Source organism: Perissodus microlepis, chromosome 13 (genome assembly GCF_051167445.1).
Source record: "Perissodus microlepis isolate ML-2025 ecotype Zambia chromosome 13, ASM5116744v1, whole genome shotgun sequence".
Classification (NCBI taxonomy): Eukaryota; Metazoa; Chordata; class Actinopteri; order Cichliformes; family Cichlidae; genus Perissodus; species Perissodus microlepis.
Genome location: NC_140473.1, coordinates 15,380,017 through 15,406,516, shown reverse-complemented (window position 1 = coordinate 15,406,516; position 26,500 = coordinate 15,380,017). Strand labels below are relative to the sequence as shown.

General features: G+C 39.4%; 3 protein-coding genes across 3 annotated transcripts in view; 2 read left to right on the top strand and 1 right to left on the bottom strand.

Annotated features, from left to right (window-relative positions):
• The window catches only part of hpse2 (heparanase 2), a 52,759-nt gene extending 42,308 nt beyond the window's left edge, over positions 1–10,451 (top strand). The window contains exons 7-12 of the mRNA XM_084949482.1: positions 1–6; positions 826–932; positions 1,080–1,194; positions 4,158–4,303; positions 6,440–6,586; positions 8,733–10,451. The exon at positions 1–6 is cut by the window's left edge and continues 88 nt beyond it. Coding sequence (XP_084805608.1) covers positions 1–6; positions 826–932; positions 1,080–1,194; positions 4,158–4,303; positions 6,440–6,586; positions 8,733–8,895 — 684 coding nt within the window. The 3' untranslated portion in view covers positions 8,896–10,451. The remainder of the gene's footprint in view (positions 7–825; positions 933–1,079; positions 1,195–4,157; positions 4,304–6,439; positions 6,587–8,732) is intronic.
• A 4,840-nt stretch (positions 10,452–15,291) lies between these two features.
• Positions 15,292–23,491, top strand: hps1 (HPS1 biogenesis of lysosomal organelles complex 3 subunit 1). Its single transcript, XM_084949393.1, has 18 exons — positions 15,292–15,604; positions 17,357–17,548; positions 17,655–17,786; positions 18,211–18,353; positions 18,432–18,540; positions 18,654–18,814; positions 18,968–19,070; positions 19,161–19,245; positions 19,433–19,488; positions 19,570–19,737; positions 19,983–20,153; positions 20,373–20,449; positions 20,538–20,675; positions 20,828–20,893; positions 21,092–21,236; positions 22,462–22,575; positions 22,678–22,760; positions 22,836–23,491. The coding sequence occupies exons 2-18, from the start codon at positions 17,432–17,434 to the stop codon at positions 22,996–22,998; spliced, it is 2,031 nt and encodes a 676-aa protein (XP_084805519.1). The 5' UTR covers positions 15,292–15,604; positions 17,357–17,431; the 3' UTR covers positions 22,999–23,491.
• Positions 23,492–23,528: 37 nt separating this feature from the next.
• Positions 23,529–26,030, bottom strand: st3gal7 (ST3 beta-galactoside alpha-2,3-sialyltransferase 7). Its single transcript, XM_084948876.1, has 8 exons — positions 25,939–26,030; positions 25,547–25,712; positions 25,312–25,438; positions 24,886–25,223; positions 24,611–24,797; positions 24,331–24,471; positions 23,989–24,141; positions 23,529–23,900 (listed from the first exon to the last, which is right to left on the bottom strand). Exons 2-8 carry the CDS (start codon positions 25,693–25,695, stop codon positions 23,814–23,816), a joined length of 1,182 nt encoding a protein of 393 aa, XP_084805002.1. The 5' UTR covers positions 25,696–25,712; positions 25,939–26,030; the 3' UTR covers positions 23,529–23,813.
• Positions 26,031–26,500: the final 470 nt, after the last annotated feature.

The following is a 26,500-nucleotide window of genomic DNA, read 5'->3' as shown; positions in this document are numbered from 1 at the left end:
ACCAAGGTACTTAAGTTTTACTTAAACTTTGACTATAAATAATCCCAGTCATATGCATATATATTGTATGCTTGATAAAATGGGGATGCCTGTAATGACTCCTTAAACTCTGGAGTTCTATACCTGTAGTGTAAATACAAACTATATGACCAGACATATATTTGCATTTCTAATGAGTTTGCAAAATTCTGGATCATCCAGTCCTGAGATAGTTTTGGGGCGGGGTTGCTGAAGAAGCCACATGTGCAAACCACAAAAGTAAGCCCTGAGGGTAAGATGGTTATGGCTGCCAATTCGTAATATTATCAAAACTGGGTGAGTTGAAAGATGATCTGGGAAAATAAGCAATCACTACCAAGAAATAAAACTTAACAGGCAAAAGGAGTGGGATTCCTCTGTGTACCACCACTCAAACAATAAGGTCAGGTTTATGTCTTTCTGATTTGTTGTTATTATTATTATTATATTTATTATTGTTCTCTTTGTATTGCTAGAAGTATTTTGTTGCAAACTCTCACGATGTCTCACTCGTTTACAGAGACAGTAAAATGCAGTCATTTAGCATAACAAAACAAAGGTTCCTCTTCATCATTAAAGTTTATAAAGTTAAGAATTTAGGATTGTAATGCTCCTCAGATGGACTAGGGATGCTGCTTATCCCACCTCTTGTTCAATGTTAGCTGGCATAATCTCCAGCCGAGCCCAATCGTGAGTTGGATGGATGGTCCTCAGATAATTTTAGATGGAAAAGGTTGCACTGATTCTTAAGCCTAAAATGTGAAATCCAAATTTGTTGATAATTTTCTTTTCAATGACTCATCGCAGGTTGTGAACACACATACTCCGGGTAAGAAGGTGTGGCTTGGTGGACTTGGGCCAGCATGGGCAAGCGGCATCAGCAATCTCTCTGACACGTATGCTGCTGGCTTTCTGTAAGTATTGTTATCATCATACTACCTTTGCTTAAAACATTGGAAGCCACAATTAAAAAAATCTTTCATATTTTCTAGTTAAAAGTATTTATTCCTAATAAAATATTGACTATTTCTCATGTATCACATATTTTTCACATATTGCAGGTGGATGAACACACTGGGTATGGCTGCACTGAATGGCATTGATGTTGTGTTGCGTCACTCATTCTTTGACTATGGATACACACATCTTGTGGACCAGAATTTTAACCCTCTACCTGTAAGCCTCTTTATTTTATTTCAAAAAAGATTAAAATGTCTGTTCACTTTCTTAGTGCTGCAATCAAAATGGCCAAGATCTGACCGGACAACTATGCAAGAGTTTTCCCTTATTAGACTTTGTGCGTTGATGGCACCTCTTGCTCTTTCCCGTGGGAGCTATTAGCTGAGATGAAAGGTGTTTAGTGGTGATGAGTAGTTAGACGCGGGGGCAAAATGCCATGTAACCTTAGCCCTTTATCAGTAGCACAGGACAGTGTCACTGCTCCCCTCAACCCCCATCATAACTTTGTGCTTCTCTGTGTGGGACAGTCTGCCGGTGAGAGATCTGCAACCTGAGAATCTGATGCACAGGCATGTTAGTCAAATAGCCTGCAAACCTGTGTGGAATGAGACTGCCCAATGCCAAGTTCCCCAGTGGTTTGGTCTAAAAAATAAAAAAACCTAAAAAACAAAAACGTATTATTGTTTCATTGTTAGTCACTTGGTTGTGCATTATTAGAATATGAGGGGGGAATTATATTAACACGTGTAAGAGGTATACCTCTGCAGTCACGATGTTTGTTTCTTATTAAACCCTCTAATTAAATTCTTTTTAAAAGGGTGCTTTGTAGCATTGTCTCGCTTTTTAGCTAATCTCATTTTGTTAAAAAAAAATCCTGAAATGTCAAGAAGTGATAAAATGCTACCACGTGCCAAGTTCATAAAAAAGATTTATTCAGTTAATAAAAATGGGTTTATATAAAGCAGAGGCAGTGTAGGGTGAGAAGATTATATTAATGACAGTAAATCATTCTTCCAACAATAAAGGAAAAAATGATGGAGGCATTTATCAAACATTTGTTATTATTTAGGACTTATATTCTTTTTCTTTTCATTTTGCTTTACTTAGAAATAGGTAGTCTAATGTGTACTGGCAGCTCCAAAATACATTATTAGCTGCTAATGTTGTTGGGCTCATGAACTAATTACATCTGCAAAACATTTTTCAGAAATGCCCTCATTAGATCTCACTAGCGGGCATGCACTTACTTTAACCTCACTTCACCTATAAGATATTACACAATAAAGATGGCTTCATTTTTTCCTCCCTCTTTGTCTCCATTATTTTTCTGGGAATGGGGATCTCCCGCTAAGATCACAATGCTTTTAACATGGCTGGATGTCTGAAGGCTGCACCAGCCTACCTGCTGAGAGAATTCACTGCAGCGCCAACCTGTCCACTGCATGGGAAATTTATGACCTGGCCCCATCCCCTATAGGATGACTCCACCATTGGTAGAATCTAGTGAAAGCCCCCAGCCCACTGAATGGCTCAACTGCTTCATCTTTTTTCCACACTTTTCTCCCCTCCCCTTCCTACTTTTTTTAAAGCATACTCTTCTTTCCCAATCATGCTTCTCTTTCCTGTTTTGTGTTGTTTTGACTCCACATGTGTCAGCCATCCCCTTTAGAAGTGAGTAGTAAACGCCTAAATTAAAGAAATGGCTGATTTTGTCTGAGATCCATTCTTTAAACAGAACTCTGTTTGACTGGCAGTAAGTATGGAGATTTTTGCTCACAGTTAAAGAAGAAAGAATTTTTATTTCTTACATCAAAAGCAGGTTGATGATGCAGTGGGCTGAATCTAATTGGTCCGTATTAGCTAACCATAAAGGTTTAATTGTTATCATCCTTTGTTACCTCTGAGCAGCTGAAGTTTGTTTGGTGTCTGGTGTTTTTATTTTATTTATATTGGCATGTTACCAGTTCTTGAAGTAATGGTTGTTCCAGCAGTTGACCTTTGTCTGTATATGTATCCAAGGGGGGAAAGTAAGGTGCAAAAAAACAAAATTAAATTTAAAAAAGACACGGAAAGGGGTGAAAAAGACTATGGCGAGCAATAGGATAAGAAGGAAACAGTTACACAGCTGGAGATCTAGAACCTCAACAGATATTTCTCTAAAATATTCCACATTAACAATCACTAATCATTGCTGTGGTCATTACAGCCACAGATTAAATTATATCGGTTTATTGATGTTTTTTGTTACATGTGTTTTTGAAATTTAAAAACAAAGCAACAAGTTTGGAATAAATGAAACCCAAGACTCGTCACTGCTCTTTGTCTTATTCTTTGTGTAATAATCATGGATCATACATTCATTCATCTGTCCCTCTGGCCGTGGCCACCACTATACTGTTCTATACTGTGCTGTGCTTCTTCGATGCCTTGGCAGCAAATTAAGTTAAAGTCTGAGTGGAAAAAAGAAGCCCTTAAATGTTGCCATATGCAGGATTGCATGGGAACTTCCTGAGGAGCACATGTTGTTCTGGGTCTCTTGAAGAGGTGTTGAGTCCCTATAGTCTATAGAGTTTAACTTAGTATGGTGGTCCACTCACCAATCATAATGAATACAGCAATTCATGATAGAGCATAATATTTTGTAAAAATGTCATGTTTAAGAAGTGTCAAATCTAAACGAGTCAGCGGTTGTTAAATACAATGTGACGTGTGTCATGTGACAGTGCGCTCCAACTAGAAGTCCAGTATTCAGACTTGATGTTTTTGTGCACCACATCTCTCTTTACACACGTTAGCCACTTACCGACACATACTTAACTCTCACAGTTTGCGAAACCAAATCTGTTTCTACAATCACCAGGACATTTCATGGCTCGATTAAAAACAATAGATATTTTGGAGCTGTTCTGTTTGAGGGGAATCCAGAGTTTCTCTCTTTCTTTTTTTTTTTTTTTTTTTTTTAAATGAAATGTTGTTTTCTTTTATTTTGCATGTAAAACGTCTTCTCCACAACTATTGCTTTTTACTGGTGTCTTTCACCTGTCACTACTGGAACCCTGTCTTGAAAATTACAATGAGAATGAATTAACTAATGCAATCATAAAAATAATGCAAATTGTTGTCTCTGTGTGTGTGTGTGTGTGTGTGTGTGTGTGTGTGTGATGATATTTCATTTACAGGATTACTGGTTTTCTCTGGTGTTTAGACGCCTGGTTGGTCCCAAGGTTTTAGCTGTGCGAGTGGCTGGACTGCAGAGGAAGCCGCAACCAGGACGAGTCATACGAGACAAACTACGTATCTATGCCCACTGTACCAGCTATCAAAAGTACGTGCTTAACTACCTTGGATTAGTTTGTAACCTGTTCCAGTTTTTGGTTTTGGTTTTTGTTTTTTGCTGCTGAATGCTCATAGACTTTTAGTAAAGTCTAGCAATACTTTCAGGAATGTCAGACAGAAAACAGATGACTGTAGTTTAAAGAACCCCCCCTCTTGCCTCTCGCAAACACCTGAGGCTGGTGTCTGGTGAGGAAGAACAAAATCCCTAACTCCACCATTTGGCGTCCCATAAATAAGCAGACCATAGACACCTGCTCATTCACAGCTCAGAGACTATAAAACTTAACGGGTATCACTTATCAGGTGTGTGGGTTCTGTCTCCCTGTCGTCAAAGGGCTGCTGAAAGGTGTGCACAGACCTTTATCCCATGTCAGATTGGCTGGAGGGGGATATTTGAGGGGGAGGGACAATAAGGCAGTCTGTGCCGCGAGGAGATAAAGAGTGCCACCATGGCCTGTTCAAGGTTATCATTTAACCCAGGCCAGTGGCTGTCAGCACCAGGGTAGACTTACGGCTATACTCTAGACGGTGCTCATTTACAGGTGGAGCATCTCTTAGAAAAATATCGGAGCACGGCAAAGATAGATGGTTGATAAATGTGCAAGAAATACTACAGAAGCGTGAGTTCTAATGACACTCATGCTGATATTCTAAATAGTTTTCAACAAGTGTACTCACTCAGTCTCTTGGTATGTATTGTAAATTTAGGAGTAGAGAAATGCCCTCGGCATGTGGAGTCACTGAGCTCCACTCAAGATACCAATCAGCCCTAAACTCATATGTTCAGACGGTGAAGCACTAAAGCAGTCTGTCTCAAATCCAAAGCCACTTCAGTTGCCATTATTTCTGCTACTTTGTGGTTTTACACAGTCAGCCCTTAAGTAGGCAAACCATTGTAGTCTTGGTGGTTTGACTAAATTGTATTAGAGAGCAAAGAATATAAATGTGTCCAAGCAGTCTTTGCAGATTAAATATGACTTCCACTGCCCTTTTACCCCTTTTAGTGGTTTGAATGGCATTTTTTTCACTTTCCAGCGATGCTCCAACATCAAACAGCATCAACACATGTTTATGTTCCTGGTTTGGATCTTTAAGAACCTCATCATTTTAAAGGTCTAAAAGGTTATTATCTCCTACTCCATCTGAACCATGGTCCACATTTCTGAGAAACAAGGCTGTAGGAGTTTAACACAGAGCCAGATATAATGTGTTCCCAGTAGGAGTACGGGACTATATCTCCTGGTAGATATATTAAACATTAACAGTCCTGCCGGGTTACTGAAATTGCTAAACCTGTGCACAAAAAAACAAAGGTAAACATAAAACCAAAATCCAATATTGCTTTGAAGATATGAGATTTAGGAGGTGGTAACTGGGAGCGATGTCTACCAGACGGTGAACACCAAGGCTGACATGTGGTATTCACTAGAGCTGTGTTGTCTTTGTCCTCATATATGGGCTCTTATTAGATTTTATCATGTTTGTCTTATCTGTCTCACTGAGTTATTTACCTTTGACCAGTATTCCTATCAAATTGTGTCCCCGGTGTTTTGCTCTAAGGAGAGGGACTCAAAGACTGTTGTCTGTGTAACTCAAGAAGTGTTGCCCTTTGTGTTCACACCCCTCATTTGACCCTGGGCCAGACAGCGGCAGGTTTCAATACTGGATATTGTTTAAGAGAAGCGGATTTCTGTATTAGATCGACTTTATTGGAATGATAAAGGCTTCAAAAATGAAATGCAGTTTAATATGTTGATGCTAAATATACAGTAGATGATGGGTTTTAGGCTATAATAAAGAGTAACTTGCTATGTAAAGGAATTTCCTTTTTTTAGCCTGCTTTATCTTTCTTTATTAATTTTCCGAAAGCCTTTTGATCCAGATTAGATCAAGGAGTCGTGGGTTTATTCCATTACTATATGGGATGCAAATATCAAAGACTTTCTTCTCTTTGTAGTCATCTTTAATTATAGAGAATTTTATGCAACATGGCAATGTAATATATAATGAATCCCCATTAACAGATGTGGAGAGGCGACGTTTTCTGTTGTGCCCTGATCTCTTTTTTTCTAAATGTAAAAGAAAATTAATGAGGCAGTGTCCATCTTTTTCTTTGTGACACTAGTCATAACTATGTCAGAGGATCCATAACGATCTACATCATCAACCTGCATCGATCGAGGAAGAAAATCAAATTGGCTGGAACGTTACGGAACAAGACTGTCCATCAGTACCTACTGCAGCCCTATGGCAATGATGGACTGCGAGCCAAGTTAGTATCTCTAGTCTCTTACACATGTGCAGATATAAACTTAAACATGCACACGTGCTTTAGGTAATTGTTTTCTATGTGAAACAGTTCTTTTCTATTTATTTATGTCACTCAAAAAAGAGAAATGTGCTGCTGAGAGACAGTTATTGCTCATATAAAACAAAAAAAAAGAATAAAATGCTGATTATTTGTACACTGCTTGAGTAAACCTTGGTTTGTAAAAGGAATTACTTTGTGCAAATGTCAGAAAAACACTGAAATGAAGAATAGGAAAATCATAATTTTATAAATAACTTTATGCCTCCAAACTTAATATGGTGTTAAACATCAAAACTTCAAAGAGCTGCAGTGACTCAATTTACTTTTATGACCACAGTGTATAATTTATATGGAGCCAGCATGCTGAGTGAGTGCCACACCGCAAAACATGCAAATGTACAATTAAATACAATTACCTTTTCCTGTCTTTATCTGGATTAGAGTTAGGTGAAGACAAGTATTCTCATAAAGAATAATGTGTAACAATTAAAGCTAACTGAAAAATAAAACTTAAGTTTGTTCAGATGGTCATTGTCATTGCACTGCTTTAATTTGCCAGCTTAATTATTGAAGGAAATTTTCAGAGTGCAGAGTCCTTTGCAAAGTTTTAATGTGTTTTCATGTCCTTTTTTGAGTCTGTTTTTATAGCCTACAACAGATGTTTTAGCAATCGATTTTTCATATACATTCCATTTGGCTACAATACATTTCACTTTATGTAACAAGGTAATATAATTCCCATTTCCTTAAAATGTCTCTTAAAATAAAAACTTTATGGTTTCAGTCTTTAACTCTCTCCCTTAATCCCCTGGCCTGTTATTCGGACTCAGACTTAAGACGCAAATCCTGAAATAACAGTCTAATGACCTAAGACTGTGTGTGTGCGTGTCTGTCTTTTTGTTATATGATACCCACATGCGGCCTTAATGAAAGCTCAAGCATGATCCTTCAATAACAGTGTAATGATGGAGGATGTTTTAGGTGTTAGAACAGGATCGCAAGGCAATTAATAGGAGAGCAAGCTAACGATGTGCCTGGCCTAAAGTGCTTTCATTTACCACATGGAGTGCAAGGAGATTTTTATGATGAATTTAGCAACACCAGATGTCTATAAATTGGTTTGAGTAGTGGAACTTTTTAAGTTTTCAGACCCATGTATGTTGAAGAAAGGCTTTGAGCAGTCCGGTTTGAATTACAACTTCTCATTAGTGAACATCATTTTATTTGATCTTTTCTTGAATTCAATGTTCATGTAAAAGTCTTCAAACCACTGCCCTTTATTCCTTTATTATTGTGAACATTACAATCTCAGTGAAAACGTAGTCATAACAAGATAGAAAATAGTGTGGACAGACTGCATTTACACTAATAATAATTAGCATATTGTGTCCTGTATGGATAAAGAGAACCACTGTGAATTAAAAAAGTAAAGGTCATACTCAAACTGACTGTTATTTGGTATAATGAAACTGGTGTTTGACTTTGTAAAATTGGATTTGTTCACATAAGTAGATTTCTATGATCATGCCTAGTCAGGAGTCTTAAAAAGAAAAAATAAATATTAATAGGTTTTACAGTAGTTGAAGATGTAGCAAGGGTTATTTTTGATGAATGTGACAACCTAAATCATTACAATATAACACTTTAAGTGTTATATTGTAGAAAATTGTTTCAAATATATTAGGAGCATATTAGTTTTTGTAGCCTTCTGACTTTCATCACCGTGAGCAGCTGCAGTAAATGCTGCTAAAGCCAAATATTAGGGAATACAGATGACCCAAAATGTTAACAGAGAAATAAACTTGGGTTTGCTCTTGGTATTTTCCACTCAACATGTCAGTTTTCACACTTTGCAGTTGTTTTAATTACAATAATGTGACAACAGCACCCCCTGCTGGCAGAATGATAGGCAAGATACAAGGCCCATGAAATAATGAAGATCCCGAGTCTTTGGTTGATAAAGTCTTACCATGGCCTACCAGTTTAATTTGTCAGAAGGCAGGAGAAGAAGACTTGGAATATAAGACGGTCGGTAAGTTCGATTATGTGACTTAAGCATGTTGTAACTCACTGAGTTAACACACCGTATTTCTTCTTCTCTTTGCAGACATGTCCAGTTGAATGGGGAAAAGCTGGTCATGATGAACAATGAGACATTCCCAGAGCTGAAGCCCAAGACATTGAGGGCGGGACGGACAATAGCTATGCCTCCCATGACTATAGGTTTTTATGTTATCAAAAATATTAATGCTTACGCCTGTCGGAGATAACATTGATCCTTTATTCCCATGAAGTATCATCTGATACCACACCACCAACACCAGTTTTACTCAGATTTTAAAGACTAGAATACCACTTTGTGAGAAATTTTTACAAAATTCTCAAGTACTCTTACAGACAAAACAATTCTCTGGATAACATGCTTCCATCCGCACTGATATATATTTAAATGATCAAGCAGATGAAAAAAATAAACCCAGGCTTTCTAAGTCAAGACACACACGCACTGAAAACTTCTAATTGCTTTTTACCAGCAGTTCCTCAAATGCTACAAGACTGCAGTTGCAGAAATAAAAAAAACACAAATTTTTTAACCTTGTGTTAGAGAGTTTAGACTTTTGAAAGTTTATTTACAGCCTCTATTTCTAATCTTTGACCTACAGAATGAGGAGATTTACACAAATCACTTTTAGTATGACTTGATCCTTTTCACAGAGAGAAAACATACCATGGTGTGTTTCTTCTTGACCCCATGCTGTCTGTGTATGTTTGTGTATGCTTGTGTTTTATTGATAAAGCTACTGATGTGTCTGTTGAGGGTGCCGCTCAAACCACACTTTGTTTTCCTCTGCCATATCAAATGGCTGAAAATTGCAAATCTCTTTTTTCCCCTCATTCTTTTTTGTGTGCATGCTTTGAGGATCTTTGTGCGCACTTCAGTTTAACTGCAGAATATAATAGCCAGGATGTGTCACTAGCTGTTTTGCTGTGATGCGCAGATAGATAATGTGAACCCATCATTCACATCACCTGGATCCACAGCTAAATCAGACTATAGATTAAAAAAAAAAAAAAAATCAAATACAGATTTTTTTCAGGTGCATTTTAGCACTTCTTACTCTTTTCTTTTCTTGATCTTTTGTTTTTAATCCTTTAATGCTGCTAGGTTTCTTTTGTACTAAATATACTATATATATATATTTTACAGTACATATTGTACAGGTTCACTGTCATATTATTAGAGTATGTATTGTACATAAAAAAGAGTGATAAAGTGTTTTAAGCTTGATATGTTTACTTATATTCAGTATACAACTAATTTATATTGCTTTGTCTTTATATTTCTATTATATAAGAGTTGTACTAATGCCCCAATTTTAAAGCAAAATCTATGCAAAAGAACAAAAAAGACCCTGTAGGAATGTACTCATTCAGTAACAGGGTGACCAACTGACATTGATTTTAAAAAAAAATAAACACACACATGGTGGTGGGTCTAATTAAAAGGGGGGGGGGGGGACCAACACACATAAATCCAACTATCTTGCGATGGTTTACAGACTGTCATCTGCATTTTACTTCAAAATATTTTGACTAACTTATGCTGAAAAGTAAGACCGCGGTCAGTGAAAATGTCCCCTCGAGAGAGCTAGTCATGACGCCTTTTGAGCTTTAAACTGACACCATTAAGAACAGTGATAAGCAAGTGCAGGTTAAGTGTCTAAACATGTAAAATATAAAGAATACTTATCCTCTGAATGTGTTTATAGTTAATGTAGAGATGTTCATATTTCATTTGGAGAGCATTATTTTATATATGTAAAGTGTGCCTATATTATTTTTTGGTAAAAAAAAAAAAAGTTTACATTAATAATAAAGACCTAAAAATACCCAAGATCTTGAAAGCTTTCTTTATTTTCTTTTGTAAAAATGAGCAATTCACCACAGACTACACTAAAACAAAGAATGTAATCCTACTCAGATGTTAGTTTGTCTACAGGTCAGACTCCATAACCTTTGACTGTAAATTCATTATAGCATTAAAGAGGGGATTTGGGAGGAAGTTTTACGTCTGCACAAACAGCTAAGTCCCATCATGTGAAAGTGCACTGAAACCAGACTCCACAGCGGTTCTCGGGACATGACGGAGATCTGCAGGAGCACATGGTGACCAATAGAAAAAAGAAACAAAGAGATCGGAAGATATGATTTATACTTGCACAAGAGCACAAAGCAAAGCAGAAATGCCCTTGTACTGTGATCCCAATACAAAGGCACGGTATTAAAGTTTACCATCGTTTGTGCACTCACTCAATCAGCTCTTTATACACACACACACACACACACACACACACACACACACACACACACAGACTGTTAGACTCTGTGGCCCCAGTTGTGGAAGCAGCTGGAGCAAGTCTTTGTAGCGGGAAGAGTGCTGTCTTGTCACTGCATGAGGCAGCTGCTGATGGGAAACATGAAGCCAGGATGAACTAAAAGTCCAGACCTCAGCTTGACCCAGACAGGCTAAACCTGAGCCACACTTGGCTCAGTGTGCGCTGATGCATAGACAACTGGAATCTGCTTGGTAGACTCGTATAGAAGGGAAATAAAGGACCATGGTTAAATGTCCGTCATCTAGGTTCCTTCGGGTTCTCCTACACAGGAAAAACTCCACTGAGCAAATTTGATCTTTCCTGACACGGAGTCGTTACCACTGGCACCCCTTCAAGAGCCTGATCCAAAGCATATACCTTGAATTAGATTTTGTGCCATTCATGCGAAATAGCTTCTTGCTTTCATGTAAGGAGCAGAAATGTTTGGTCTGAGAAATGAACTTCAGGAACAGCCTCCTTTCACATGTGGTTTATTTTAAACAGCCCGACATTGTTGACATGTAAGAATCAAACCAGACTCGTTAACACCTGGCTCACTTCATCTGGGATCTTTGAAGAGGAAATTTTATTCATTATACTGTGTTGGCCACACACATATATATACAGGGTTAGATGAAAACATGCTTTATTTTCAAAGTAAAGTCAGAGAGAGAGCAGATGTACTAAAGTTGAATAAGATAAGTCGATTAAATTGGGCAGCACGCTCCAGAAAATTGCTTTAAATCTCAGTTGCCAGTGCGGGTTAGAAATATTCTTACATCAGCTACCTGTTGATATGGATCAGAAAATAAAACTGCATGCCTTTCTGATGAAAAGCATGTTGAATTTGTTAACTACCTGCAGTACCTCTGCTCTGAAAGTAATGGTTAAGCAATAATTGACCGAGGCAATGGGAACAGTGAACTTAGTGAACTTCCTAAGACTCAGAACAGGATCTTATCAACCTGAATGGGTTGAAATGGTTTTGTTTGGCAAACTCTGGTTCATATAAACCCATGCTTTGCGACAATAACGGCTGAACATCAAATCCTCTGACAAAATCAAATTCTGTTGTGGTTTAGGAGGACTGTATGGTGTCCAGCCACTTCTGCGTGACAGTCTCTCCTTAGTCGAGGTAACTGCTACCCAGGCCCACCTAACACTGTTTATACTCCATGATCCATTTTGAGACATGCAAGGCCCTCTTGCCCTGTTAGCAAACACTGAGGATTTCTAGATGTTTACTCTGTATATACAGGATACAGCTTAAGTAAGACTTCTGTGGATGCTGGATCCCTAGAAAACTGATGGACCAGATTAGATTTTGGCCCGCAACATTAAAGTCTTGGCATTTTGAACCATTTTGAGCTAAGCAAGGTTAATAAAACATAAATATTTATCCTACTATGGTTCTTTGCTCTACTCAGCAGCCAAGTATACAAACAGTGCCGAATATTATGATATAACACAGATTTGCTGAAGACCTTTCTCTGAAAAACATAATGATATTTGTTGAATATGTTTTTATATGGAAGATATGTGTAATATGTTGTTTACTGCAAAGGTTTTAAGCACCAAAAAATTAACATGCTTTCATAAATATAACCACGTTGGTTTATTTTGTTTTTTAGGTCGTACAATATGGATCAAACAGAATACTCAAGTCAACATTTCATGAAACTAACTTTTCATTCAGCCTAGGTTTTCCAGGTTGTTCAATGCACCTCCAAGAACTTGAAACTGTTCTTGTGCAGATTTAAGCTGTTCCTACAGTCTCTGTAGGAACAGTTTCTTACACTGACCCAATGGCATTGGCCCCAAAGTCAAACTGACCCAGTGGCCTGTAAAATTAACTCACTCCAGAAAAGATGCCTTTCCTTTTTTGGAAAATGTTTGTTAGAAACACTCGGTCACGCTATAGGTCTATTCGTCTTTATTCTCACTGGCACTAAGATCTAGTAAATGTCAATTCTGTGGTAACTGGCTCTCCCGAAGTGGCACTCCTGCATGAGTGAAAACCTGATCTAAAGATTAAGACAACAAAGTGTCTGTCCCAGGACTTTTTGTGCCTACTGTGATAAATGGGTGGATGTTCACTGTGTTTTCATGCTTCAGAATCAGTTTTGGACCAATTAGAACATTAATCTGTTCATCCATCATTCCATTGACTTTCTTCCACTTCTCCAATTCCAGGTCACAGGGAGCCTCAAACCTATGCCAGCTGTCATTGGGTGAGACGCTGGGTACACCCTGGACAAGTCACCAGTGTATCGCAGGGCTAACACAGAGAGACAAACAACCATTCATGCTCATATTCATGCCTATGACCAATTTAGAATCACCAATTAACCTGAGAAACATGCTTTTGTGGGAGTGCCACCCAAGCCAGCAGGCCACCTCCTAAAATCTTTGCTCAGCATGCAGAGTAAGGTCCATGTATATAGCTTGTTATTTTAGCCATTTATCAAAACACGTCACATTACCACTATAGAAGGATGAGATTCAAAAATGCAGACTTTTGGTTTAATTCAAAAGGTTTTAAGGTTTCCTCAATAACCTTTGAAGAACAGCAGCAATTTTGATACCCAGTCCCTGGTTTTTAGGGACTCATGAGCAATTTGGCAAATTAATATAATATTAAATAAAAAGCTCCACATTTTTTCATGTGACAGAGTTTTTATATCGACTGTCCTTCCTGACACAACACCAAAATTATTTCTGTCTCCTCCAGGGATTGAACTGGGGGTCTTTTGGTTGCAAACCACTACACTTTGAAGTCACGTAACATAATATGAAATATAAAGCTACTTAGATAAAAATGTTCTGTGACTGTGTGCAGTGTGGAATCTATGTTTTTTATGAGACTTTGCCAAGCCTTTTTAAGTTGTTGTTTGTTTCTGGGGTCTCCAGGCTTTAATTTTGACTTCAGGTAGCAAAATGCAGCTTAAAATGGTCAAGATCAAGAATTTTGATTAATATTCCACTTCCTGACCTTCAAAAACTTGTGTGATGCCATCGCTGTTTGTTTTAGATCTGTGCTCTAACGCACTGCTGCATTTGACTAAATCTGAGCACAGTTTAGAATTTATCAGGCTGCTTCTCTTTTCTGTCAATAAACACTTATTACACCGTGTGTTTAACAGGTGCTTTCCCCTTCACATCATTAAAGAGAAAACACCATCAGCAAAGGTGGTGGAAGTCTAACTTCCGGAGGAGGGGAGAAAAAGTCTTAAAACATTTTGAGCAATGACAGCACTCTTTTTAGATTTTTTTATAAATGTTTTTACGGGTGACTTTATACATGCAACTGTGACACCAAAGTGACCACTTAAATCAAAGAAAGCTTTAGTGACAACGCTTCAAAATAAGTGTCTAAATAAGTGCTTTTAGATATTTCAGGATGGCTGTCAAGTGGCAAGACTTGGTTCTACAAGGGCTCTGTACATGTACACGTTTATCTGTCTATCCAGATGAAATGTTGAATAGCTTTTTAGGTATGAAAAGCCTAATCTGGCTTTTCTAGGCTGATCTCTGATTTGCACATTATAGTGAATGAACTGAAAGGGGAGCTGGGGAGTGTTCTTAAACTGGGTAGATGTTGTAAATGCCTTTCTCTTTACCATGGAAAGCATCCTGCTATCATCCAACAATGTTGTCTTGCATGGGTGTCCAAAACGGGTTAGGGGTTTTTTTTTTTGGTTTTTAATGCTGATCAGTGTTTTCTTTTTCCCTCTGAATGTAGCAAACTTCTTTGATTTCAGCACCGCTCGCTCTCTGGTGGAACTGTTTTGATTTTGCAGTAGAACTACCTGTTTCTTTTGCATTCACTCCTCGTAGGATTCCATTTGGTGGACAGCAACAGCTCCCAAATGCGAAAGTCTGACTTGGAATGAACACCAGGCCTTTTGCAGTATTAATCACATAAATGTAACTTTCATATATTTGCCAAACACTGTGACTCCCCCACCACCACCACCCACTACAATATAATACATCCAATTAATTAATTTCAATATTTTTTCCTCTGTACACGGCAAAGATTTGCCGTTTTCTCAGTAGCTTCCATACAAATCCCGAAGCTTTACTACAACAGGCAAACAGATTTGCACTAAATGTCAAACCAAGATTTAAAAAAAAAAAAAAAAAAAAAAAAAGCGGGCACGAGTACGCTACTAATCTCAGTCTCAATCATGCAGCTGCATGCCACAAATACCAGCTATTATACAGCATAGCTCCCCTAGTCATGTGGGCCACTTTGTGCACCAGCACATGACTTTTTCCTGCCTCACTGATCATCGAGCTCCCCGAGGGGTAATCCACTTCGAGGAGCTTCCACTTAACACGAGCTCCTTAACAGCAGCAGTCTGGCGGGCGCTTCTCCTCGATAGTTTGACAGCTCCAGCTCTTTTCACACCAGCAAACTTCCTGCCTGAAGTCACATGACTGAACGCTGGTGTGGTGCTGCAGCGCGGAAGGAAGAAGGCAGCTTGGGTTGAAACTGTAACCCGCTATGAAAACGTCCTCAAACGGCACGCAAAGCTGAGGAGGGCTGATTGATAGGACAACGGAGACACTGGACTGGGATGCTGGAGTTATCCGGCGTGTGAGTGATTTGCGGTGACACGAGTTGTAACTTTGGTCACTACGTTTGTGGATCAGCAGACTGTGTATGGAGGAAGTTAAAGTTTTGTAAAAGAGGGAAGGTTTTTAGTAAAACACGGGATGTGAGTGCACGGATCGGAGCTCCATGAAAAACGATAAGCTGCTCATGGTTACATCAGGTGTTTCTGACTGCACATTTTTAGTCTATGGGTTTGCAAAAGATTTGCAAATCAGATTTTTCTGCCTTTCTCACAGTTTTTGCCCAACTGGCTATCATGAGATATTAATTAAATATGCGTTAGATGTACAAAAACCAGCCAAAACATAAAAAGAAAGAGAAGAAAAGACTGTTATGTTTCAAAGCTCTGAGCCCCTAAGGATCCTTTCTGTTTCAAAGCTGTCGTTACCCCATCTGTACACTCACTGTGTTGCTCTCACCACAATTACAAACATTATTTAAATCTTTTGTTGAGGAGAAGGACCTTTGTGAACAAGGATGGACATTTTGGTATTTCTACTCCCGATCTTACTTTTTTCCTGCCTCTGAGCCTGGATATCCTCATTAATATACTATCAGAGTCTACCTACTTTAGGCCAGGAAGCAACAGAGCCTAGGAGAAGGCTTATTTACTTGCTTTTGGTTACTCCTGTGGCAAATATATTCACAATAATAATACTGTTACAATGACTCAGTGTCACTGAGCTCATGGCTAATCGTGATCTTTATACCAAAGATGCTACAGAGATACAAGTGTCATTAATTTCTGTACCTATAATCTATAATGATTTTTTTTTAAACAAGTATCCCTATTTCCTAATAATATAGGATTTTTAGGTCGATACAAATAGCAATATTTGTTTATTTAAAAATCTGATATATGGGTGGATTTTTTTTCAGCCCCATGAAACAGTCCTGTTTTTCAAAATAAGCGTCATGACCCAGACTGACTAACTTCATATTCCTCTGTATTACAATGGAGGCTTTGCTCTTTATTTAACTATTTCCACATTGAATTGTGGTATTGAAGCTCCATTAACTAAGATTTTTCACTTGATGATGGCTTTTGCATTGACAATGCCTTCTGTATTCACACACATGCTTAACTAAGGGTGAAAACACTCAGAGTTGAGTGAACTACCTGATCAAGTTTTCTGTAATGGGAAACGCACCATGGTTGAAGGGTGTTTCGGGTATTACAATGCCGACATCGATATACTTGCTAATGGCTAATATCGGCCCCACCAATATATCAGTCAGGGTCTATTTGGCAACCTTTTCATAAGTCACTAGTTCTCCAACATTTTCTATTACAGTCATCAACAATATAAGAATATATCATTCATTCTGCTTTATATTCTTGCCACCTGGTTGTCCACACCTACCTGCAGTGGCTTTAAGCCCCATCAGGAGGCCAGTCCTGCACACTGAGAACTGCTTCTGTAAGCTAATCAAATATAAATGCATGCTTACACAGACATTAGATTCTTTAGGGGAGCTTTCAGATCAATACTTATGAAAAAAATGATGTGATCTTTTTTTCTTTATTTCTCAAACTTGTGCTCTAAATGCTGGAACAATAAAATGGAAATCTGAGGACTGTTTAATCGTGTTTCAAGATTTTAACATCTTCCTTGTGGGCATGCCTTAGCTGTGTGAATAGTATCAAGTCAGTCCTTTGTGCTTCACAATAATTCCTCCCCGGACTCTGTTTTATGTCTTTCACCTCAGTACTTTTAACATTTTTTTTTACAGCCTAATGCGTGTGGAGAAGTTGGAGTAAAATAGGACACCGCATTAAAACAGGACAGGAACGCATCTGTAGTCCAGATGAAGTGCTTGCTGATAGCAAGTGAGAGTGCTGAAATGCTCTTCTACTGGACTGACTTGGAATTTCAGCAGAATATCCAGGAACAGTATGGAGCATCTCAAGAGGAAGGCCACGGGGTAAAGTTGAAGAAAGCTGTACTCAGCAGACACTCTGCATGTGCTTTTGAACTTGTTTCCTGTATGTGTTAAAATGAGTTGATCGTTTGCTTTTTTTCTCTCCCAGTTTCCGGCCTTTGAGGACAGCATCAGCACTCTGTTTGCTCCCATCATCATCTCCTTCAGCACCATGGTGACAGAGGCTGACAGCTACACATCTTTCACGACAGAAAACAACCACATCTACGTACTACACCAGGTAGCACCCGCCATACACAGAAAAAACTGTCTTCTTCCCCCTGCACAAGTTCCTAAGTTATCTAAAAATTGTGCTATGACTCTAATTTCTCTTGACCTTGTTTGAAGATTTCTGATCTGTAAAGCAATCAGGCTTCAGTAACAGCACCTAAATGCAGGCCTTTGTCTCTGTGAAGCAGCATGTTTTATCATGTGAGTCTTGTTAAGGCTTTATCCTCCTGCCGCGCATGATGCAGTTATCGAGTCCAAGCACTTGACATGTTTCAGGTCCACTCAGTGTCAGCAGCCTTTTAGCTCTTTCTTGTGTAAACCCTTTATTGCTTAAAGAAATCAAAGAGCAGAAGACAACCGCCTTCACTTTATTTTCCAGCTCATTCATTCGCTTGGGGCAAAACCACATTTATTAGGGTATTTTGTGTCTACAGTTTGATGAGTGCCTGTACATTGCTGTGAATGGAGACGGCGAGGAAAAGGAGGAGGATCTAAGGAGGAAAATCTATGTGATGAATAAGATGATTGAAGTTTTGTTTGGCATGGTGACCCTCAGTGGGAACCTCCTCAGGAAAGAGTAAGACATTTTGTCTGTTTATCATTGGCTTTTAATACAGCATGAGATTTAGTATGAGCATATGTTGCTTGTCACCAGACTGCGCGCCCGGGACACGGAGCAAAGGCTGAGACTGTGGAAGCATCTCCAGAGTCTGCTGGAGACCTACAGCCACCTCCGAGAGAATGATCAGAGCTTCTTAGTGGAGGTGTGGTTCTTTCTCACTTAGTACAGATTAGAAAATAGACTTTTTCTTTTTTTTTTTTTTATAAAAAAACTCTTTAATATCTTATTTAAAAATCACCATCATCACTCTGTTAGGCGGTGGAGAGGCTGATCCACCCCACACTGTGTGAGCAGTGCATCGAATTCCTGGAGCGCCGTTTGGTTCAGCAGATCAACAGCAGCGTAGAGAGAGGAGGAGAGGAGGTGCTGCATGCCTTCATCCTGGTTCACACCAAACTGCTCGCTTTCTACTCCAGGTACAGATGTTTCTATAAACCTGTCACATTATTTTTATAGCTTACACCCTTCCTCGTATATCACCTGTACTTACAGTTCATATACTCATACCTACCTTTTTTACTTTTTACAATTCAACATGGTAATGGCTACAACCATCTATTTCTTTCTAGTCGCAATGCAAGTATACTCAGCACCTCAGACCTCCTGGCCCTCATCATCATGGCACAGAATATGTATCCTAGCAACGTGGATGTGGATGACCCAAGTCCAGAGGTACAAAGTGGTGACAGCCTCTCAAACAGCACAGACAAAGCATGTTGTTACTGAGTGTTTATTCTCTCTTTCTGTGCACTTTGCCTGAAGGATATTGATAGTACATCTGGTTCTGGCCATGAAAGTTTTTACACCCCAGAGCCCTCACCTACAGACAAAAACTCAAGCAGTTCAGGTGGGTTGTTGAGTAGAGCTTTTGTGTTCAGATCATCAAACAGATTTTAACAGACAAGGATAAAACCGAGTAGATACAAAATGCAGATTCCTACTTCTCAAACTGTATCTGTGACCAGATTAAGTCATGTTAAGTGTGCAGAGCATGTTCCTCGTCATTTGTTCCTTTATTTTGTACGCATCACCAGAAAAGCCAGTGAGGGGAAGCACTCCTGTGTTTGAGTTTGTAGACCCAGACATCCAGGTGAGAATACATTTGTAAACAAAGTAAACAGCTTTCTGTTTGTGTGTTACCCTGACACAATGTGAAACACACTGTATTCAGATGGCAGAGGACAGCTTGAGTACTCTAGAAGTTTATCCACCTGATCCAGCAACCCCTCACAAAGTCTTCTTAGAGGTCTCGCAAAAAGATGGCCTCTATCCCATGATGCCTCACTCCATGTACTGTCTCCCACTGTGGCCTGGCATCACACTAGTGCTGCTAACTAAGGTTTGTGAATACCGACAAGCAAACAATGTGTGTATCAGTGACTCCATATGAAGTCGCGTACAATCTATATGTGCAGTAATTTGCTTGTTTACAGTATGTGCGCACAGACATATTGTGGTTTTGTGGCCAGTAGGGGGAGTCTTTGACTTATTTGGAGATACATTTATTTAACCTCTGTGCCATGAAGTGTTCACAGCATCTAAATATATTTTTGCTTTTATATTTATCTGTGTCATCTGTGTCAGTTTCCACACAGTGGAGTAGCCATGTCTGTGTATACATTTTTGGAAGCCTTCGCCAAACTGGAGAAGCGCTTAAATGAAGGCCAAGGAGGTTCCACAAGAGGCCAGCCTATGCATGAAGTGCGCAGCAAGCTGGATAAATTCCTTAAAACCCTGGCACTGAATGGGATACAGGTTTGTTTTTGTGTGTTGTTGTGCTTTTGCGTTGAGTGGCTGTATTCTTCTACACTTCCTCAGCACTCGTCTGCCTTTGCCACAAACACCCAAGTCAAAAAACTGACTTTAAAATACAAATTCCTTTAATCCTCATTTGTTATCACAGAAACACAGAATGTTTGCACATGATCCAATCAAATCTTTTTCTTTTTTTTTGTCTTTTCTTCTTCTAACCAGTCCTCACAGTTGCAAAATGTCTGGGCCGAATTCAAAAACCGGGCCTTCTCCAGAGGAGGGCCTGGGTTCAGCAGAGAGTAAGTCTCTTACTGCCCTCTGCTGGCCGAATGACAGCAAGACAGTTTGATGACCCCGTGAGGCTTTAAATGTCTGTTTATGTTGCAGTCTTATCCCGTGGTGCAAGAACATGAAGACCCAACTGTGTGGCATATACCGACAGTGTTTTCTGTCTGACTCTGGACCAGACGACACTCCTCGTCGTCTCTCCCCTGGCCTGCAAGAACGGGCCCAGGCGATGGTGCAGTGAGTGTCTGTCAGCTACTATTTTCGTTGTTATATTTTAGATTTGCCAACTTGACTTCATTTTTTATTTTGACACTGTGCAACCTCGTCCTTCATTGTTTTCTCTGTATCCTCTTTGTCTTCCTATCTTCTTCTTTGTCTCACTCTCTAAGGGAGAAACTGATGGACTGGAAGGACTTCCTGTTAGTGAAAAGCAAGAGGAACATCACCATGGTCTCATATCCTCTCAGTGCAGCAACTCTGTGATGTCCTGTTTTGTCTAATTTCTAATTGTTTTCTACAAAGCAGAATTTGTAATATTTGTAAAAGTATATTTTGTATTTTTATGGTTTTTAACAACATACATACACTTAAAAAACCCAAAAAACAAACCCATTATTATGCTGAGCGTATTAATCTTAACTGATTAATCTCACTTACCTGGAGGATTTCCCAGGCCTCATCCATTTTATCTGTGTGGACCGATCAAGCGGACAAATGATAGCGCCATCACTCAGCATCACAGAGCGGACCACGTCTGAGCTGGGGAAGGGACCAGTGGCTCAGTATATCAAAAACAAGGTCACTAAAACTAGAACTACATCTTTGTTTTGGGGTAAAGTATAGAAGTCAATAGCCCCCTCGTCATTTCTTTCTATTTTGCTGGGAAAATGGGAAATGGGTTAATTGATTTATTGGAATATGTCCAAACATAGATGGAAATAGAGTAGCTGTAGCTAACTGTAGACACTCGACTGTTCTACTCGTCTCATCTCTGTACATATTGATGATTATTTGAACAAAAAATGTCAAATTTGAATTTCTCACTCGATAAGATCTGTTGCCCTACTTCAGTCAATTTCTCTCTTCAATGAACAGTAGACCTAATGGTCAGATGCATTTCTCAGTTGCTGTGTCAGGTCTTTGCAGGAATGTTTTCCATTTCTTAAGGGTATGACTTTAACATACTGTTCATCTGCTGGGTTTTAGGCCTGCCATTTCTTTTTTGGCCTTCACTTGTTCAGTTTTCAGTTACATTTTTAAGGATATGACAAGTTTTCAGCTAATAGCTTTTTGGGAATCACATTGTTGGTTCAAAAATACAATTTTATGTCTATCAAGCTATGTCATCTTTGGCATTTTTCCTAGACTCAACTAAAGAAATGTCAGCAAACTGTGTGTTTGTGGAACAGGCTGCTAGTAACAAAGTGCCAAAGGTAGTAAGGAATTTGAAGTAAGCCTTTTGCTAAGTTTTCTGTTATGTCTAGACACAACATTAATTCTTCTTTTGTGGTAGGTGCCTTTTTTATATCACTCTGCAAATGGTCAGGTGCAAGGACTGGACTGAAAATTGGTGAAAAGGCAGGCAATATCAAAGAAAAGCTTTGAAAGACCTTCAGAAAGCCTGGAGACCTATTACTCAAAAAATGACAAAGTCTGACTTCTTGGAAGCAAAATATGAAGAACTGAGGGGTGGCTCAAGATTTTCGCACAGTTTATAACGATTTCTCACTACGATTGTTAGCCAAACTGGCAAATAATTACTGTACATGATCGAGTGATATTTGTGCACACCGAAACCTGTGTAACTGTTTTACACTTGACATCTGAAGTCAAACATGTACAGATAGTTTTGTTTTATGTGTGGTGGTAAGTTTATGTGTCGACTGTTTCCTAGTGTTGTGATAAATTAGGCCAGCTACCTGTAGCCTCATGTTCATCGTACATTAGGCTGTGCATAAGACAGCGTGTGGATAATCACAGTATGCATATTTTTGTCATTTCTTTTTTCTAATCCATACTGAAGATGTGGAGCCTGGTCAGCACAACACGGCACTATCTTCAGAAGGGTTACACCACTCTAACATTACGTGATGGAGATTTCTACTTCTGCTACTTTCTCTGGTTTGAAAATGAAACTGTAAGTCACTGCTGTACTTTGTTCTGTTATCCATAAAAACAAATTTAACAGCCTGAAACAGCAAAAAAGCCTATAATTCAATTTGTATACCTCTTCAATCAGGGCTTCAAGTTGGAGGCAAAAGACATACCCACCATGCCCGATGACTCCGCCCCTATCGGGATGCTTGCTCAGAATTACTACAGGTAACCAGCCTGGTGTGATAGAAATATTTTTCTTTAATTCGTTCTCCTGACTAAACAAAGCGATGCATGTTGCAGGAAGCTGCTTCGGTACTATAGTAAGAATCACCCGGGCGAGACAGTGAAATGCTACGAGCTCCTAACAGTTCACCTGGGAGTCATCCCCACTGAGATCATCCTCCAGCACTGCAGGCAGCTGGCAAGCAAATTATGGGAGCCCTCACGCAACCCACTGCTGTAGACAGACCCACACTCTCACAGTGGGTCAGAGTAGCCAAGAACAAAAAAAACAACTCTTATTTTACATGTTGTGTTCTGCATCTGTTTCATTGTCAGTGTATTTTTGTATTGTGTTTAAAATCCCAAAATTATTTATTGAAAGCGCTTTGATTTCTGATTAGATAAATCAAACCCCACTGTGCACTGTACACACCTCGTCTTTTATGAAGCATGTTCCACTTCCTAATTTTTGGGTATTTTAATATGTTCTTAAAAATATGTATTTGACTTATTTCTTATTTATTATTAATCTAAATATTTGTATCATTTTACTGAGATTTTTTTTTTTTTCTTTTTAAAATTTGTGGCTGATTTTTTTTTTGGGGGGGTTGTTTTTAAGAAATGCAGCTATTGTCCCTTTTTTTGCCTTTACTAATGGCAGCGTAATAAGATGTATGAAGGAAACATAGTAATAGTAATTATGGTTTGTCTGTCTTAATAAACGATAAATAATTTTTGAGAAAAAACAATCAGTAGTCTCACATTCTTATGTTTTATGTTTATTAAATTGTTGTAAACTCAGTTGAAATAGTACAGTGTGAACCTAGACCATCACATGTTTCTGTGTGGTAGCACAATTTAGCTTCTCCTATCACAATTACAGAACAGGATCCAGTGATTTAACATGTTCATTGAATTGTAATGAGAAATTAGCCTCTACCGTCACTTGGAGTTAAATGTGCTCAGCAGTCAGTTAACCACATGATGCTGTGAGCATTTTAGAATCAGTCTGCAGTGTGTAGAGTTCTTCAGTTCTGTATATCACCAATCTTTGACTCATACCCCTCCTGTTAGGTCAGTCACTACTCCTGCAGCCACCAGGTCCTTCAAGAAGAGTTTTTCAGCAGTTACATCATGCACCACCTGGATATAATCATAGGGGGGAAAATGAGTCAAAACATGAAGCTCAGACGCCTCCTTGCCACTGCTTTGATCATTAAGCTAAACTTACTTGAGACTTCATTGTGTCCATGCGTATGGCCTCATAATAATGAAGCCTGGCCTCGGGGTGCTGCATGTCATACCCAAACCCAGCCAGGCTCACCTGGTCGCACATCTGCAAAGCCATCACCACTCCAGTGGCACCAATTGTTGGCAATATGTTCTTGGGGAGGAAAAAAAACGACCCGTGACGTAGTTTGCAACATAAGAGTTCAGTCCCGTTTCGTTAGAATTACTCAGCATGATAGCAAAAGCCCTCCTAACAGCTGTGAGTTTATGATTTTAAGTGAAAGTAATTTTGTTATTTGCACAGTCATTAATGTCCACAGATTATTCATTCATAGAAACTCACATTTCTCTGGTTCAGTTCATATTTCTCTATAACTTGGCCCATCTTGTGAATAATCTCTGGGTGGACGATCTTGAAGCTCTCTGGTGTCAGGGGGATATGATCCACAACTTCCTTCCAGAACCACATTTTGGACCAGAAGCTCTATTGAAAAATAAAAATAAAAGGAGATATAGGGTGTATATGTATAGTATAGTGCCATTGCTACATGACTTTCTGTGATGCTTGTGTGTGCAATATGCCCTTTCCGTGTGCAGTGGAGGATCTTGTGATGTGGCCTTACCAGAGGTTGTTTGGTGATGACAGAAGTAAGCCAGTCTAAATCTAGGCTCTTAAAGACCACCACAGCAAATATGCTAGTCTTTCTGTACTCGTTTGAGGAGTGAGGTGCTCCCTCTGGGTACGTCAGGCGAATGGTTGTCCTCGAACCAACATCTCTCTCAAAGCCGTGCACCGGAGCATTATTCAGCCTGTGAGATGACAACCATCACAACGGTTTTAAAATAGGCGCCATAGTCTGTCTTTCCACTGGTGTCCACTTGACACAGGAATGCATACCTGATAATGATGTCATACTGATCTATATGTGATCCAAGATGGCTCCCATGAAGAATCCCTCCACTACCCACCACCACGCATCGCGTGCAGCTGCCTTCTCTCTTCAATGATGGAGGCAGGCCAGGTTGAGGCAGAGTGGCGAGCGCTACAGCGAGATGCTGTTCGATGCCCTGAAACCCAAGAGGAGGAGACAGACTCCATGGCTCACGCCTCTCCTGCTGTACAAACACGGGGATGTCTTGGAGGCCAACAGGACAAGACAGGTGCTTGAGGTGGTTTAGACACCAGCGAGGCAGACAAGGTCCTGCCAGCAGAGAGGCTGACCGATTTAGTACGGCCTGAACAGAGGGAAAAACATTTAAGCTGAAAGAAAGGGAAAGAAACCATCTCAAATACTTGCCAAGATGTACAAAGATGCATCTGTACCATATCTTTGGGTTGTTGATAGTCGTCTCTGATAGCTGCCACCTTGTCCGAGGGGAGATAAGCAGGAATCAGAATAGCCAAATAACATCCGATCAGCAGCATCAGGCTAAAGAAAAGGTTCTCCTCTCTTTACAGCAGATTGTTTGTTTTTTAATGCAACAAAATATAGTGTTAGTTATAAATAGCACAGATAACAGGCCCACAAAGGAAATGCAGTACTACAGATGTGCTGCACCTGCTGAGAAAAACATCTCTGGAGTCAGTCTTTGGGACCACTTTCTTCCTGTGAAAGGCTGGTCTTGGGGTTGCCGCTTCTGCGGCCTCAGGCAGCTGCTGAGAGCTGTCGTCCAGGTCTGCTACACTCAAGCGATTCAGCGTTACCATGGCGCTCGTACTTTCACCTGAAACACACACAGTGCTGAACTCACGGCAGTGAACATAGTCTCCACTTTATAACAGCAACGTCATGAACTAAACTCTTTCTATGGCAGATGCAAACCTCTGCAATTATAGACATTAGAGTAAATTTAACTGAAAAATGTGAGCTTACACTCTTTTAAAATGGTTTTTACACAGTAAAAAGCCAAGATCAACATCAATTTGAGTAATATAAGCAATGGTACTCACAGCCAGGATGATAAAAGACAAGCTGATTGTTAACTGTGTCCTTGCCTGAGCTCCATGGGTGAGAGGAGAGGAGAAGAACATAACAACATCTATTGTTATGTTCTGCTAAAATGGCTGCTGCTGCTTCCTATCTGTCTGAACTCTGTCACTTCCTTCAGAGTCACTGGTTAAACATTAACATGTCACTCATTTGCAAACATTTCTGACTGAGTGGGACCAAGTGAGTGTGTGTGTCTATACAATTAAAATCTGCACAAACACATCATGTGAAAGGGGGGAAGTGTCAGACATGGTAAATACAACACTGAAGTACACCTAAAAGGTTTTAAGCACTAAAAAGGAGAAGTGTTTGTGTAGCTGCCGCACAACCCGTTATCAAACAGCCCTGTGTCATGTACTGTATGCAGACAAAGGCAGTTGATTTACAAAATCCATGCCCTTTGCTGATTTATCTTTCCGCTGCCTGACTCTCTCAGGTGAAAACAACTAAAGACCCTCCCCCAGTGCACACTGGTCCTACCTGCAATTCTGGATGCAGTTTATCAAAATTAACCAAACAAAA